At 33.6% G+C, this 17,192-nt stretch overlaps 1 protein-coding gene and 1 long non-coding RNA gene across 3 annotated transcripts; one reads left to right on the top strand and one right to left on the bottom strand.

Moving 5' to 3' along the window:
* The first annotated feature begins 764 nt into the window (after nucleotides 1–764).
* On the top strand, nucleotides 765–1,690 carry LOC133700201 (uncharacterized). Its single transcript, XR_009843356.1, has 2 exons — nucleotides 765–1,290; nucleotides 1,445–1,690. It is a non-coding gene; the product is annotated as an uncharacterized LOC133700201 (long non-coding RNA).
* A 3,692-nt stretch (nucleotides 1,691–5,382) lies between these two features.
* LOC133699641 (protein HIGH CHLOROPHYLL FLUORESCENCE PHENOTYPE 173, chloroplastic) lies at nucleotides 5,383–16,242 on the bottom strand. 2 transcript variants are annotated; one of them, XM_062122982.1, is made up of 17 exons: nucleotides 16,082–16,242; nucleotides 15,370–15,606; nucleotides 15,121–15,282; nucleotides 14,910–14,960; nucleotides 14,226–14,360; nucleotides 14,075–14,098; nucleotides 13,819–13,930; nucleotides 13,207–13,332; nucleotides 13,041–13,090; nucleotides 12,285–12,443; nucleotides 12,110–12,205; nucleotides 11,912–12,027; nucleotides 11,690–11,813; nucleotides 10,160–10,273; nucleotides 9,717–9,797; nucleotides 9,044–9,202; nucleotides 5,383–5,588 (listed from the first exon to the last, which is right to left on the bottom strand). In XM_062122982.1, exons 1-16 carry the CDS (start codon nucleotides 16,142–16,144, stop codon nucleotides 9,056–9,058), a joined length of 1,797 nt encoding a protein of 598 aa, XP_061978966.1. In that variant the 5' UTR covers nucleotides 16,145–16,242; the 3' UTR covers nucleotides 5,383–5,588; nucleotides 9,044–9,055. The 2 variants fall into 2 exon arrangements, with proteins under 2 accessions (XP_061978966.1, XP_061978967.1); XM_062122983.1 differs by lacking the exon at nucleotides 5,383–5,588 and adding an exon at nucleotides 8,878–8,967.
* Nucleotides 16,243–17,192: the final 950 nt, after the last annotated feature.

Genomic DNA, 17,192 nt, shown 5'->3' with positions numbered 1-17,192 from the left:
CTTGCATGAAATTGATTTCACTTCTTGAACCGTAAGATGAGAAACAAAGAGTTAATAAATTCCATTTAAATTAAATATGATATTGCTTTTGAATGAAAGTTGTAATTTTGAGGCTATTGGCAATATAATATCGTTTTCTGCATTAAAAAACTTGTCCTCGATGCAGAACAACATTTGACAGTCGGCATGCTATCATGAGTTCGAGGATTAGACTAAAATTAAAATTGATTTAAAAATAGAAATCTTACACTCATCTTCCCTCTTCATAATAATAATAATAATAGAATATGCCAACACCATCAAAATTGGGCTCAGATTCAGTCTCATGTGCATCGACTCATCAATATATATATATATATATCAGAGCCCTTTAAAGGAACCAAAAACATCTAATTTTAATGATAGAATTAAAAAAATCTTCCCTATGCCTCTTGGGGTTAACATCGGAAGGTTCAATTGCCGAGTAAAATTAAGATTTAATTTTTCAGCATAGGGAGGAATGTTCTCTGTTAACATGTCACTTCTCTAGATGATAATGTATCGACAACCTAACACATGTATGCACAGAGCTTGAATTCCTGGTAAACTCCACAAGTTAATTAAATATATGGATTTTGCGTTCCATTAAACATGGATCAAGCCCTTGAGCATGAATGGCTGTAATAGGGTCCACAAAAGGAATATATGATGCCCATCAATCATATAGTCTATGATAAAATAAAATGAACTTTTTTAAGCTTAAAAAATGTCACCAGCCAAAATGGTTCAGGTTCCCTAAACTTTGCATTTGGTATGTAGGGCACCAAATAACAACGTTTAGCCCATGACATCTCCATGATTGCATACAGCCATACACGTCTTTGTCATAGCACCCACCATTACCATCACTTGCATTAGCCCCCCCTCCTAGAAATGTTGTCTCCATCTCAGCTTCATCAATCTCACACATACATGTGTTATCTTGTTATAATTCTCTCATTTTGAGTACTTTTGTTTCTTTCTTTTTTATCAAATGGATATCTCCAAATGCTCATCTTCACCTTCATTGCCTGAGTCATCTTCCTCTCCTAAAAGAATTCAGAGAGTGTCTAAGTTTGTTTCTGACCGACTTCTCGACAAATTTTTTGATGCAACTGAGTTTGATTTTGATTACGAGCAAAGTGGAATCTGGTCTCCTCCCATTAGAAGAAGCGCATTCTTGAGCTCACCGGGAAGGATATTCACCGGAAATGTGATGGATACTCGTCGTGCTAGAAGAAATAATAAAGCATGCTGTAATGTATGGCACTGGTAACTCTTGTAGCCTTTCCTGTTCCATTAGTTTTTGTTTTTTTTCATATATATGAAAGCTTGAGAAAAACCTAGTTAATTTCAATGCAATAGACGTAAGTTTTCAAGAATTTTTTTTTCCCCTTTCTTTACTTTAGAACTTTATGTTTTCCAGGTAGTGTGCTGCTTTTGAATTTTGAAAATGGTTGAAGAGACTCACTCTCACCTAATCTCCCCGAAGGCTGAGAGAGTCATGGACAAAATTAGGAGGAGGAAAAGAAAAGATAAAAAGCTTTGAAATTTAACTTCTCGCATTAATTTTAATTAGTCTTCTCTATGAGATGTATATTCTACTTTTTTTTTTCATATTTATATAAATGATATATAATTAAAGAGAATACAAAAATTAGTTCGCATGCAATATTTCTCCCCTTAAATATATAGTACCTTTGCCTCCTACTTTGCTTTTCATTTTTGAAATTAATATCTCTAGGTCCTCTATGTGCCTTTTAATTAAATACCACCTAACTTTGTCCCAAGAGATTTATTACATATGCTCTCTCCTATGTAGCAAGCCTGCACATCCACATCAGCACACATTGCTCCAAGCCTGATATGAAGCTTTCAAGAGATATTCACTATCCAAAGAAAATGATATTGGAGAGTTGCTTTCCCGATATCGAAATTACTTGACATTTTATCAATTTGTAATATATATACGCACACATACTGTTTTTTTTTTTCATTTTAATAAAGAAAAAGAAAAAGAAATAAAAAAAAATCTGAAGTTTTAGAAGAGGGCGACTTCGACGCCTCATCTTCCATTCCAATATCCCTTTGAATTAATTAATATAACCATCATTAAAAAATTAATCCGTATTTAGATGGATTGCTCTAAAATAAAACTTATGGTAATATATAATTTGAGAACGAAAATCATATGGAAACAAAAATTGGGTTTGTTACTTTAATTAATATCATTGTGTTTTAGGTCCAATTAAACATGGAGAAATCAGTTCAATTTGTAATGACGATTTAGTTTAAATAACAAAACGAATGCTGGTGGAAGCTGAATAGAGATTGCACCTCCATGGATTTCTTCCGAGCTTTTATGAGGAACATATATGACTATTAACAGAAAATGCCAGCAGTGAAAATGAGGAATAATGCAGGGATAAGTAGCTGAAGGAAGAGAGAGAGAGAGAGAGGGTGCGAGCGAGCGAGTGTCCACAGTGTTATTCTATAATTCATGCTTCCTTATTCTTTGCCAAATTGGCTATATACAAGGACAAGTAACAGCTATGCCATTAGCTGCAATTTGACTTGCAATATATCTATATATCCCTTCTTCTAGAACAAAAAGAACTCAATTAAGCGATGCGTTTCTAAACTAATTAAACGGTGCGTGTGAGCGCGTGTGTGTATTAATAGATTTTTCCCAAGACATTTCATGAATTTAATTAGCCACCTATTCGGGTGTAGCTGGCTCAAACTAATGCCATAAGTGAAGAATACATCATGGATAGAGTCATCAAGGGGTATTTCATTTCCATATTTAAATAAACATATGAGAATAATTATCTCTAACTCCTCATGTATAGCACTCCCAATTCCCCTGCTAATCCTTTTCCGAGAGAGAGAGGAAGTCTAGCCAAGTATCTCGTTCTCAACTTAGCATTTACTTCATCAACATCTGACCTGGTTATAGTAATAGAATAAGATTGGACTAATTGGTTCAAAAATGGGACTAACTTGAGGCTCTTACACTACCTTTCTTGTCATTCTCTAGCCAAATCCTCTGCCTCTTGACAAGGAACCATTTTGATTGAAAGTTTTTTTAAAACAACTTAGAGTTTATAAAATAAAATAGCATGATAAAAAGTTTGAATAGAAGTTGAATATGAAATATTTCTAACGTTGACAATGCAGAGAAATAAAAAAGGATTAATCTTGGTTTAATTAACCTCTCCTCATCTAAGCTTGGCAAGTCGCTTAAACTCTCCTCTCCATGTTTATATAATGGTGAAGTGAACTTCTTACTTGACACATGTTAAATGTATCTTGTCGCTGCCATGATAAGAATTCTATTCTAATGAAAAATCAATTCTTATACATGTACAGTGCACAACTATCTCTTTTAAAAAATCATCTCAATTCAATAACTTAAGCTATTAGATAAGATTTTAAAATATGATTTATATTATTTGTTAACACACTTCTTTAAATGAAAGTTATTTGGACTTAAAACTTACATAACCCATAATACCTTATATTTAATTTTTATCAAATAAATAAGAATGATGAGATTCAAATTCGTGACTATTTGACCATTAAAACTTTGATATCATATCAAAGAATTAATTTAACCCAATAATTTAAGTTTTTAACTTAAATTCAATTCAAGATATAATAAATATTATTATGTAAATCTTCAAATACAAACCAGGAAGTGACAATTCAAGTCCTAACCACACTACCACAATAGCTACTCCTCCACACTTTCTAATGACAATTCACTAGGTTATAGTTGCTTTTAATGCCAAGTCATGGGAACAAAAGTTCAAGTCCAACCATGCTGCTATAACAAGTGCTCTTTCGTACTTTCTGATTACAAGTCATAGGAACAATAATTAAGTCACAACTATGATGCTATAACAACTGCTCCACTTTATGGGGGAACTTTTTTGCATACAAAGTTGTAAGTTTTGCTTTACACCAAGCCTTTTCTGACTTGAAATGACAACACAGAATAATACTACAGTTTTTCAACATTTACTTTAGTTTAGGCAGCCTTGATGTAATAATCATTTTAGGGCAAACTTCAGTTTTGTCTTTACATCATTGTTCCATTCCTATCCTTATGTTTTGAAAGTTTTCAGTTATATCCTATAGTTTCAAAAAGTTTCAATGTTACTCCTAACTACTAATAGCCTACATTTTGAATTTAGTTTGTGTTTTTTCTTTAGTAATTTGAAGTATTTTTGTGAGGTATTATAACATTTATGGGGATTTAGAGGAAGTCGTGAGATAAAAGTAAGAAAAATTATGGTAAGGATAAGAAGAAAAGTGAGCATTATTAAGTTATTTAGTAGTAAGGGGAAAATTGAAGCTTTTAAGAAACTATAGGGCTATAGGGGTAAGATTGTGAAGCTTGAAAGTAAGGGTTAGAAGTTGAACAATGATTATAGCACGAACATATAATTCACCAATTTTATTAATAAAAGTTACACTAGGCAATTCATAATAGTACTTTTGCAAAACCAAGAGAGGTGAGGTATCTTGTTCGAGTTCTCTTTAGCCAATTCATCCCTATATATATATATATATATATATATATATATATATATATATATATATTAGAAGTTGCAAAATGTGGTGAAAAAACAATGTTTATACATCTTTCTTTTCCAGCAACATTAATGAGAGTTCACACACGGGAGTGTTTTTATTCCCCCTTTGTCATCTTTACACACTAAGGTAATTCATGACTGAATTACCAGGATACAAAATGTACAAAATTAGGTGAAAAACTTTTATGCTTCTTTCTCCACAAAACACTGATGATGAGAGAGAATGGCTTTCAAAAACTGTGTAGTTTTTCTCCTTTTCCCTCTTTTGGGTCGATAAGTCTGGACTTCTGTGCCGATGCGCGACTGTACCTATCAAAGGTGCTCTTGTTGCGCCATTCCCCACATTTTTCTTTGTTTTTTCTTTCGTCATGTATTGATCTCTTGTTGTCTTTTTACGATTTTTCTTTGTTTTTACCTTGGTCATGTATGTACACTTTTTTGGATGCATTCGTCGTACATTTATCCTTTTATCAGTTCGTGTTCAAAATTCAGACTTCGAAGACACTGCTGTACAAGATTCTGTCACGTTATTAATGATGGTCATTTTTTATAATATGGGAAACACTATTTACCTCATGGACTCACTTTGATTGGTTTCATTGGGACTTAATTCATATTATAATTACATTCAAAACTATGCTAAGTTTTCAGTGTAAGTAGGATGTTTAGGCTGCCCATGCAAGCGTGAAAGCATTTGTTCCTGGATTAAGTGCTGTAGTATATATTGTGTGAACAGGTGCAATTTAACTATGATACTGTGAGCTGTAACAAAGGAAATTCAGTATATTTACGTCTAGCAAATTACCAAAACTCATTTCAACAACTATGTGTGTACAAGGAGTCATAATTTCTCAGCATTCATACCAACACGCTTCGACTTCTCATCCTGTATATATGTTTTTTTTGCTAGGGCACCTCATTGTTTTCTCAAGCAGCTCCTGCTTTGTTATCCATAGGAAAATCAACGATCTGCATTAATAAAACACATTATGAAATATATTATAGTACTAGGATATTATAACAGCTACAGTATAGTCAAGTTTGTGGATCTGCGCTGCTTGATTAATCAGCATTGCAGATGGTAGCCACTTTGTATTTTTGCAGTCGATCAAGGGATTTGCATGCCTTCTAGCAACAAATTAAAACGAGCGTTGCAGTACGGATATGCATGATTTTAAGCATAAGGTTTAAATAGCAAAATTTTAACTCTAGCTTCCCCCCAGGAATCATGCTACGCAGCCATCTTCATTGTCAGTATAAAATAGAGCTGATGAAACCAAGACGGCAAGATTTTAACACTAGCTTATTCCTTTTATCATTCATCATCTTCGTATAATCATTTTCTGCATTATCTTTATTACTTAGCTGTTTTTCGAAATTTAGACCCCCTGATGTTTCAAGAATTTTATTTGACTAAACTACAGGGGCTCTAAGTAGTGTAATCAAGGTTCTGTTCAGATTTGTTTTCAAGTTTTGCTAGATCTGAGCAACCCTTCATAAAGTTCTCTCATTGCATTAGGGCTGCTACTTGTGTTTTGAATGATTAGCAATCAATTCATATTGTCCCCTTCTGATATTGCCTCAGCACATCTGATGTAGTGAATAAGACGATGTCTTTCATTTATGGTTTGGCATTAGGAGAGATGAAGGCCTTCAATTGATACTATAATTGAACTCGAGGGTGAGCATTTTTCGAGAGAAGAATGTTGTACTTAATAATAAATTATCAAGAACGAGTTCTTAACTTGGCGAGAATAATGCATTGAATAAGACGATGTCTTTCCTTGATGGTTTGGCTTGGTTATATGTGTTTTGAAATAAATGAGTAAAGACTTTGAATCCAGGATCTTAGAAAGGTATGAAAAAAATATATAGCGTACTCCAAATTCAAGATAATTTTCATTTAAATCTCAAAGTTGATTTCATTTATTTTTCAATTCTTTAATTAGAGAGAAGAGATAGAAACTTGTAGAAAAACAATGAGTAGAAAGAAAGACGCTAGTTTCTTTATTATTTGATAATAAAACTCACCGTTTTTTATGTCAACGGGTGTTTGATGATGGTTGTTTTGAACCTTCATCTTACCTAAAAAAAAATAGATCCGGGTGGAGAGAGAAAAGATTTTTCCAAATTGCTTTTGTTTTTTTTTGGGACCATTGTGGGTGATTTTTTTGGCTCATTTAAGTGGTATTTTAAGATTCTAAATGTGTTTATTAGTTATTTTTTATTATCTAAGGGTATATAAAGAATGTTGTGGTGTGGAATCAAATCATGTTATATTATAATTTAAATGAATTCTACTTGAGCATGGCTTCTATTTATATTTAGTCTCCTTTCCTTTGTGATTTGAATATTTATGGATTTTCCTCCTCTTTCCGTTTCCTCTCCACATTAACATCATAGAAAATTATGATAACGTCAAGCTCAAGTCCCTGTGCACCATCTAAAACCGTTTTTGATGATAATCAGGTAGTCAGCAGAAGATGGGGATCTACTGAAATTGATTTATAATCTTTTGTCCTGATGTTTTCTATTTTCTTGATTAGTTCGTTTCTCATGTTTTTATTGCAATATTTTCTTTCATTCTTTTTAAACAGTTTTGATGTAGGAAGATTTTTAGAGAAAGTTATTTGTTTACTTAATTATTTTTATTTTTATTTAACATGGGAATATATTTTCCCGTATGATGTTTCATTCTTTCAATTCATTTTAGAAATTTTGTTCTCTTATTGAGTTTAGGCCTAGAATAAGTATAAAAAAAGGTTGTTTAGTTTATATATAAGAAAATATTCTATAATAAAATTTTTAATTATGATTTTTTTGGTGTGGCGATCCTATACGATAGAATTATGTGTTGTTTTGTGCTTGCTGTCTTTTTTGTGTTATTTTTATTTACGTTAGTTGGTATCAAAACCCAACAATTTCTAGAGATTAGTTGTTATATCATACGGCAAAATCATGTATCAATTAATGTTTTTTATGCAAAATTTAATATAAAAGGATTGAAGTTAATATCAAAATTTATTATAAAAAAAAAATAAGGTTGAAGAATTTTGATTGAACATCTACGAGATCAAAGCAAGAACAATTTGAACACGAAAACAAATTCCTTCCAATACAATCAAGAGGATTTTTGGAGAAAGTTATTTGTTTTTTTAGTTACTTTTATTCCTATTAAGTTTAAGAAAACATTTTTATGGTGCTTTTACTCTTTCAATTTAGTTTAGCATTTTTTTTTAATTCAGTTTACTTCCACCACTAATATAAATTAACTTGTTTAGTTTGAATTTTAGAAGGTTACTCGAAGAAAAAATATTCTGCAATGACCCTATTCTATAGAATTATGTGTTTTTTTTTATTATCATTCTTGTGTTTTAGAGTATGTTTAGTATTGCGGTAGCTGTTGTGGATGTGATTTGAAAAAAATTGTTTTATAAAAAATATTTTTAGTTGAGGTTGATTTGAAAAAATAGGTGTTTGGTTAAAATTGTGGTTGAAATTGGGATTGAAAAAAAAGTAGTTTAATGTGTTTGGTTACGAATGCTTTTGAAATTGAAGTTATAAAATAATTTTAAAAATATATATTAATATTGATGGTTTTCAATTTAAATATTGTAAATTTAACTATTACTATTATATTATGAAATAAATAATACTTTATATAAAATATTTTTTATTGTTCCATTAAATTTTTTAAGAGCACAATAACATAGGTAAAATATAATCAGGAATAAAATTGGGATTGCGATCAAATTCTGTAAATATTACGTCATCAAGCGATCTCCGTCTAATTCATGTAATGTCATTGAATAATGTTTAACACTAGTTTTTCGAATAAAACACAATTAAAAATAAAAAGATATTTTTTTATTTTGTTAGATCAGACCCGGTTCAATGTATTTTTTGCATTGAACCAGACCGGTTCGGCTGGAACAGTGGAGCATGCTCCACTATTCATTAAAGAAAACCCATGAACAGTGGAGCATGCTCCAGTGTTCATGAGTTTTCCAGCTCAAGAAGCAGCAAATTGCTGCTTCTTGCAAACCTGCCTGTGGACGTGCCACAATTAACAATAAGCTCCACCAGTAGAAATCTGTTGTTGGAGCATTACCAAACAGGTGAGTTGCTGTGATTGCTTCAAACGCAGAAGCAACCACGCAATTAATGTGGATGTCAAGTTTCTTGGTGAAAGTTACTTTCATCTTTCAAAAAAAAAAATTCTATGATTTCCCCCAACGAAACAGTCCAATACTGGTACTTATACTTGGGAATTCCAACCTTCGTATTGCAGGTTCCAATCACAGATGGGTAGGTAAGGGCTGAGGGAACAAGACAGGGATACTTCCTACTGTGTAAGCCAAGGCTTCATTAGACAGAAATGAGAAAGAGAACATGTCAACGCGAAAGCTAATATTGGAGCGCACCTGTCATTCACATCAGACAGGAACAGGACTTTGTTCTAACAATTCTTTCCCAGTGATGCCATCCTTCAAATCTTTAAAATAAATGTCGTAGTCCTTCTCCTGAGGTGGGTTTTCCGGATCTACTGTGAATGGTTCACTGAATGGAATCACACTTTTAACCTGGAAAAGAAGCATATATGAACAATGCTGTCCAAAGCTCTATTCTGGTAAAGCATACAGAAACATATTTTAGTTCATAACTACAACGTTGATAAACTGGGATCCAAGATGAATATCTAGGATGAAGATATTTCGTGCAACTAACCATGAAACCATTACAACAGTTTTCAACTCCAGTGTTGTGAATAAAAGACTTTTCACTCTGTATTCAAACTTTTTGAAAAGAATTTCTCCATTTCAGGATGATGTGCGATACAGAACACATTTAGCACCAAAAAGAATTAGGGAGACAATCTGTGGATCGTAATCTAGCATCCAGTAGCTAGACAATTCACATAAGAGATATTGGGGTAACTTATAATGCAAAGTGTGATATAGCCTGGATCCATTCCTTTAATTTTCTTCATTTTGTCTGATAGTTATGTACATTATTATTCGGAGAAAGACAGTGTTGTGTGTTTTAAGTGGAATGACATCGAATTAATCATAACATATGCATGACAGAGAGTACCACCTCAAATGTCTTGTCAAGTGCATACGGGCTTTCCAAAGCCGCAATGCATATCCGAGCAATCTCTTCCCTTGATATTTTACCCTGCATGTATCAGATAAATAGTTATGGGAAGCAAAGCATTGACCACTATCTATCCTTCAAGTTACAGCTGAAATTTAGAGAGTAGCTCGTTGCAGATAAAAGAACTCCAGTTCAATCATTTGACACAATCATGTAAAGATGTCCAGAAGGAGACAAGTCATTAAAAACATAAGAGATTAGTAAGCTTTCGGGAAGAACATAAAACATAGGAATTCCAAGTGCAAGATCTCAGTTTCAAATTATGACATGGGTGGTGGATACAGATTTAGGAGGAGGAGAACTATCCCCGTTTTAGTGCACAAACAGATTCAAAAAATATATAGACAGAAAAGAAATGTGAAACTTCTATTTTAGTGCTTTACTGTTATATTGTCTCCTTGATCGAAAATGAGATCTGCTCCAGCAGGCTCCTCAGTTAAAGCACAAGGCCTGACAATTGCATATGGGATACCACTTTCACGTATCAAATCTTCCCCCTGTCAGAAAGCTAGCCACTGTGAGAAGGTGAAAAGAACTAAACATAGAATTCTAATTTCTATTTAAGAGGTTGAAATAAAGAAAAAGATAATCCAAGCTGAATGCACACTGTTGTTGAGGAATTGATGATAGGTGACGTAGACTACTTCAAAAATTGGTTATCTTTGCTTTCACACTTCATTTTCTAAGCCTCCTTCTTGTTCTACTTTTTCTCAGAAATCGAACTTTAATTTTTTAAACTGTTTTAGGTGCAATAGATTAATACTTTCCTTAAATTTCCATCTTTATCAACTCCAAATTCTCTATACGATGCTAATAAATCAGATCTATTTTCTTCTTCAACTCAATTTATTCTCATGAGATCTTATGCATCTTTCATCCCTTCTACTCGAATAAAATAATTTTCTGTGCCGTTTAGTGTGCTGCTGCATACGCAAGCTAATATTGTACACAGGCAAGCTACTTGAGACAACCTTCTTTCACCTAGCGGTCAATTTTGCACCTATGGCCTTTCACAAATGTATTTGTTTCTTCTTCTAACTATTCTTTATTTATACCGGTAAAAATGTATGAAGCACACACTTGCAATAACAATCTACAGAACTGCAATGGCCGGGTTCTTCTCAATTTTTTGTCATGTTGCAAAGTTCTTTAATTCAGCACAGTGACCAATCATTGCAAAGTGCACACCAATCCATCAGCAGCAGCTGGCAATTAAAGGAAGGCTACTTGTGCATGGAGCCTTTCAACAAAATGCTCTGCTAGGAAAACAGGAATCATCTAGATCTCTATGTGCAGAATGTGATTTCTACCCGTTATTTTCACTTTAATTAAAACTTCTATCCCCAACAAAGGCACCCAGGAAGTACACATTTTTCCATATAATATCAAGTCCTGCTATGTTCAAGAGCTCCTTCTTGTAAATGCACTTCGTTAGCATCAATACAGTCTTAAATAACTTCAAACTACTAGGTTGATGGTTTGATTCGGTATGCACATGCATGCAAATTTCATTTCTAAACCCTTATTTTCCCATCAACTTTTAAACTCTTATTCGTAATAAATGCCTTCAGGATCTCCATCTTTTCCCTTAATATTTACACAAATTATTGGTATGATTAATTTCTCATTTTTCTAAAAATTTTCACCAGCTTCAAATCAGATTCTTCAGTTTTTATTTTCTATATATTGTTAATCTTGTACCTTCTCTTTCCAAGTCCTACAATGGGATAAAGCTTTGATCCCATCAACCATTTAAGAAAATCTTTGTTGTTTCAATTCCCAATTCAGATTGCAGAAGTCCCAACACTTTGTAAGCCTAAGTGGAGTGCCATAATATTAAATAAACTATCAAGCTTTTTCAGGGAATAGAATCTGCAAATGCGTAAGCATCCTGTGTAAAAATGATAACCAACCTTCAACTTGAATGTTAGGATAAAATCTAGTTCCTTGTTCAAGCGGACAGCAGGAGGTTGTTTGCTGAGATCAAGACCAGGCCGATCTGGTCTGGTAACTCCTGCAGAGCTCACGTGTACAAACCTACAAGTGACAGGGCTCAGTGATAGAATTGAATTTTCCAGAAGGTCCATTAAATTCAGGTACTTGGAAAGAGAATAAAAGGGAACCAAATGTTAAACCTAGGAGTAACAGGATCCTTTATAAATGTCCTTATGCTTGATACAGGAAGCTGAAATGGGCCTTCTACAAAAGTTGGATTCAATTTCCCATCATATTCAAACTTGCTGAACATAAGCTGAAAAAAATACCAATTGAATAACCTGCTATAGGAAACTGGTGACGTTGAAAATAAATTTAACTTAATGAAGGAAGGATACCTGAAGTGAGACAATGCTCCTTGGATCAAAAGGGGGAGCATCTGATACAGTTCGAGCTCGAAATACAGGGACAAAAGAAGAAAAGGGCAGGCGTATCTGTAAAAGTACTCTGAAATGAGAAGAGAGGTTATTTTATTTAACACGTTCAGATAACGAGTTTTATGAGGTCACATACTGATTGCCATTGACCTTCTGTGGTGTCAAAGCTTGCTGTATAGCCAACAGTGTCCCAATCACGGCTAGTGCGAACAATAAGTTTATACCGACGTCCATCACCTTTAAGGCGTAGCTCCAAACCATCATATGAAGAAAGATCCTCAGGTACTGAAAAATTCTGAAAGGAAGTCCAAGAGGTTTAAATTCTTTAACAAGCTCCACTGACTTAACAGGAATACATTCATCACTATTTCCCACTGACATTTCCATTTTAACCACGATTAGATTAATGCCATTGCTTAGCAGAAGTAGAGATTTATATAGCCCATGTATTCTATAGTTGAAAACTTTTCCTATGTAGAAAAGGCTAATAGTAACAGCATTGAGCAAACCTCAGCCCCTGTTCCCCCAGGCACCTTTCCAGAATCATTTCTGTTTCACTTGGTCCCCTCGTAATGATTATGGCAAACAGAAAAAAGTGAAGAAACAGAAGGGTGTTCAGTGTAATTACATCAAATTCATGGACAGCCAATGTATTTTAATCTTATTATATTTCTAAACTTGGGAAAATGTTAAAAACACAAGAAAAATATAAGTTAAAGACCCAATAGAGCTGCTGCTTTAAATCTTAGATTAAATATAGATTATCATGTTAAAATCAAACAGTGACATAAATCACTACAGAAAATGGTGAAATAGCAAAAGTGGTCCAGGCACAGCAAAAAGACTATAGCACAACAACAGTGACAAGTCAGGATAAAATTCTGATAATTACCTTTGTTCTGATACTAGTGAAGCCACCATTGTTTGTAGTGGAAACAACGCCTGATGCAATATAAACATGCCGCATGTAAGAGAGGGAAAAAATGAAGAGAAAGACATAAATGAACAGTATATTTGACAAATACTGAATCAAGAAGAGTGTTTAACCACTGACAAACCTTTAAATAGCCCAGCTGGTCCACCTTTTTCCCCTCCGGTTGTATCAATTATAAAAGCGCTTTCACTAACTCCTCCCATCACAACATCATCTAAAGCCCCCCAAGCGAGATCTCTAAAACCATTGTCTGAAAAATTCAAGTTGGAGAAGAATCTCATTAACAAAGCATTTGTTTATCTAATAAATAATAACGAGATTTGAATTTTACTAAATGTGCATATTTTAGTTTCCACGGATTCAAAGATCAGAGCTCATGCTCACTAGCCACCATATCCAGCACAAGTTTTCATGTAGTTTGGTTGAACAGTAAGGATCATGCAACTGGATTTATCAAGTAAATATTCTGCAAAACTTTAGTATTTGTATAAATAGATCAGAAATTTAATATAAAAACATTCATGCTACAAAATTATCATGTCCATGTCAGGTGTCATCCATACTGCTTCCTCATGCTGCATGCTCTTGTTTAGCACAATACACCAACTCTAAACCCTCCCAATAAAAAGGGAAAAAGAGAAACTAAAAATGAGAACATTATCATATCTGTTTATTTTGAATCTAACTTGTATGCTACACGATTAGGTCATGCCAATATGGAGCATAAAAACAGCACCTTCACATCCAAATAGCAGTTTCCCATTTCGAAGGCCAACACTCCCCTTTACAGCATTAATCAAATTTCTCATCCCAACAAACTCCACCATTTCAGGTGAATCACCTTTAATCTGGCTTCGTCAATAAAACAAAACCATACAGCCAAGCAGCCACACATTTGTTAGCAGCACAAGTTCAACACACACAACATATATATATGGGAAAGCAAAGGAAGATTTGAAATGAACTCAACACAGATGTTAATCAGCACATACCTCTGGCTCGAAGAACTTGATTCCCTGAACCACATTAAAATTGAAAGTCAAATGCGAATCATAAAAGAGAGACTAAAGATGGTCGAAACTAAATATTTAGATAAGCAAAGAGCATGAATAATCATCACGTAAACAATATTCAATACCATACTTGACTATATTTTGCCCTTTCTGGGGTGTCGCCTTCCTTTGGGCCAACAATGACAGAAGCAGCATTTATAACTTTCCTCACTCCTTTGAAGTACTCAGGCAACAAAGTGCTCTCTTTAGTAATGTCTCCAATGATCTGACAACTCGAGAAAGAAAGTAAGAAGAAAAGAGAGCAATTACAGAGCAAGGAACAGAGAAAAGATTTGGGTTTTATGAATTTTAGATATTAGATGCAATTATATAATGTCAACATTCCAACAAGCAGTAAAATCAGAGAACCAGTCATCTTACACCTTAAGAAAGATTGCAACTCATGCACAATGTTTTCAACACAAAAATAACATTCCATTTGATATGTAAAATGCAGCTTCTATGGGATTTTCATTTGATTCTACAGTACATGGTTTGAAGCAAGCATACCTTCCCTAATGCTTAAAGATCAGTCTCTCTCGCCATTCTTGCACATCAAATGTTCTTCTTACATCATATTCATAATTTGGTGTATCACGTAGGATCTAATTATTAGAAGAGCAAATGTTCTAAAGCTTTTGATTTCTTAAATTTCATGATCATTAAGCATTCCAATCAAAAAAGATATTCTAAAACACATTTTGGAGGAGAATATTTGATAAGTAGAATCACGATTCTTGTAATCATGATATGGTCTCGAAGGCAGTCAACTCACCAAGTCAATATCTGGTCCTAGCATCTTTCTTGCCTTTTCTTCATTTCTGGCCTGAGAGAAGTTTGACACAAAAACATACATAAATGGAAGGAAGCATAATCTGTTTCTTTCTCTTCTCTATTCATAGATGTTCCCAAAAGAAACTGGGATGAGTTAAGTCAGGAACTAAAAAATGAAAGAATGAATCTTAAACAAGGTGAAAGCATTGTACCAATACTCGGACAGGCAGTCCCTTCTTCTGTAAGACGTCAACTACCCTTCTGCCAACACCACCTGTTGCTCCCACAACTAGGACAATACCAGAACTTTCCATTGACTTTTTTGGTTCGCTGGGTGATGGACTGGATAGTTTCTCAATTAAAAACTCAAAGAACTTCATAGATAATGAGTTACTGTTAGTTGAGAATTTAATTTCTTGGTTTGATGAGATAAAAACTCCAATAGAAAACTAAATCCAAACCTTGGATGGAGATGGCGGTCCGTTGAAGAAATACAACGTTTTCAAAAACCTGCCCAAGTCCCAGCCCTGCTTTCCAGCTTCCGCTAATATGGGGCCCCTGTAAGTTCTATGAGCTGATTTTTGTCTACACTGCAGTCTATCATCAAGTTGAAAGAATGGTTTGGGAGGTGGAGAGGACAGCAACCAAGGATGAACTGAATTTTTAGAAAATTTGTTACAAACAAGTGATGAAGAACCCTGAAATGTCAGTTAATTATGTTATAAAAGTGACTCAAAATTTTCAATCCAAAGACAATCACAACAAAAAGGACAAAATCTTGCCATGTTCATGCTGCAACTTCAGTTCAATAACCATAGAAACCACAATCAAGATGAGTTTGTACATAGTTTTACACAATTCATTAACTCATCACTATTATCATTATTACTTATATATTCAAGTGGAAGCAGCAATTACTGAGTCCCTAAGAATCCAATATAACTTGCCACTACAAAGCTAATGAACATAAATTAGAAACTCCAATTTTCTAAAAGCTACATTAGACCCTTCCAGTAAGAAAACGACGATCAAGAATATCAATAGAATTAAAGGGATTGCTTATGAAGCTCAAATTAACTAAAACACATGCAAAAACAAATCAAGAATCAATATGATCAAGTGGGATACATTTATAAGAACAACACCACACACATCTGTATTGTGCCATCGTACCTGAAGGTTGAGGATAGAAGAAGTGCAGGGAGATGACAGTTTAGTAGAGTTAAAGCACTCCATTTGTTTAGTGGTAGAAACAGGACAGTTTCACAGAAGTTCGTAGAAGGTTTATGGTCGTGGTTCGTTGATTTTCATGTTGTTTGTAGTATTACAGGGCTTAATATCCACCACTCACTTCCACTTCGGCAAATTCAACCGTCAGTTTTAGAAGTTGAAAAAGGCAACATTTATTCTTTAATGGGCTGCATCAGCCACCGTGGGCTTTTGTTTGACTCACTAAGGTTACATATGGGCCTAATTGATTTTCTGACAATTTGTAGGCTCAGAAGTAAGCTCCTATGTGCACAGATATTGATCTAGCAAGCGAAGAAAAAGCAATGCTATGCTTGTCCCTGCTAACCTCATTCTCATGTAAATTGTGGATAAATAAAACAGAAGAGTTTTGAATTTGGAAATGGATGCCTATATCTTATTTTATTTGTTTAAGGATGACTAAAGTATAATCTAGTATTTTTGAGCTAATATTTAAACCTGGTGAATTGTTGAACATATTATTTCTAGATTCATTCAAGTTCTAAGTTCAAATATAATTAGGTCTAATAAATTATCAAATCAATTATCTTTGAACTCGTCTAAGTATCAAGTTTATGTTTTTTATGATTCTAGAAATTCTAAGCTCCATGATTACACCATGTGTTGGACAAATCAGAAATATTTTACTTATATTTTAACTTATTTCCTTTTAAAAAAACAAGAATTATAAAATCTTCCACTAAAGAGGCAACTTCTCATTGCTCATCATATTCTAAAAATTCTTCTCTCAAATATAATTTAATTTTCTCATGGTGGGAGTCACGGTCTCTTGATTTTATATCTAATTGATACTTAATATATATTATATATTGAGCTTATATATTTACCATAAGAAAATAAAAATAAAAAATGGGTATTTTGACCGCATGCAAATGAAAATTAGAACATTTAAAACGTGATGTTGATTTGAAGATTTTGCTTTGTATGTCTTATAATTACGTGCTTTTTCAGAAAGATTGCCTGCTAGCCACCAAATTTGACCCCCAAAACAAGCTACTGTCCTCAAAAAAGCTGA

The sequence above is a fragment of the Populus nigra genome, chromosome 7 (genome assembly GCF_951802175.1).
Source record: "Populus nigra chromosome 7, ddPopNigr1.1, whole genome shotgun sequence".
Lineage (NCBI taxonomy): Eukaryota > Viridiplantae > Streptophyta > Magnoliopsida > Malpighiales > Salicaceae > Populus > Populus nigra.
Note: the sequence above shows the minus strand (reverse complement) of the source record. Positions and strands in the feature narration are given on the sequence as shown.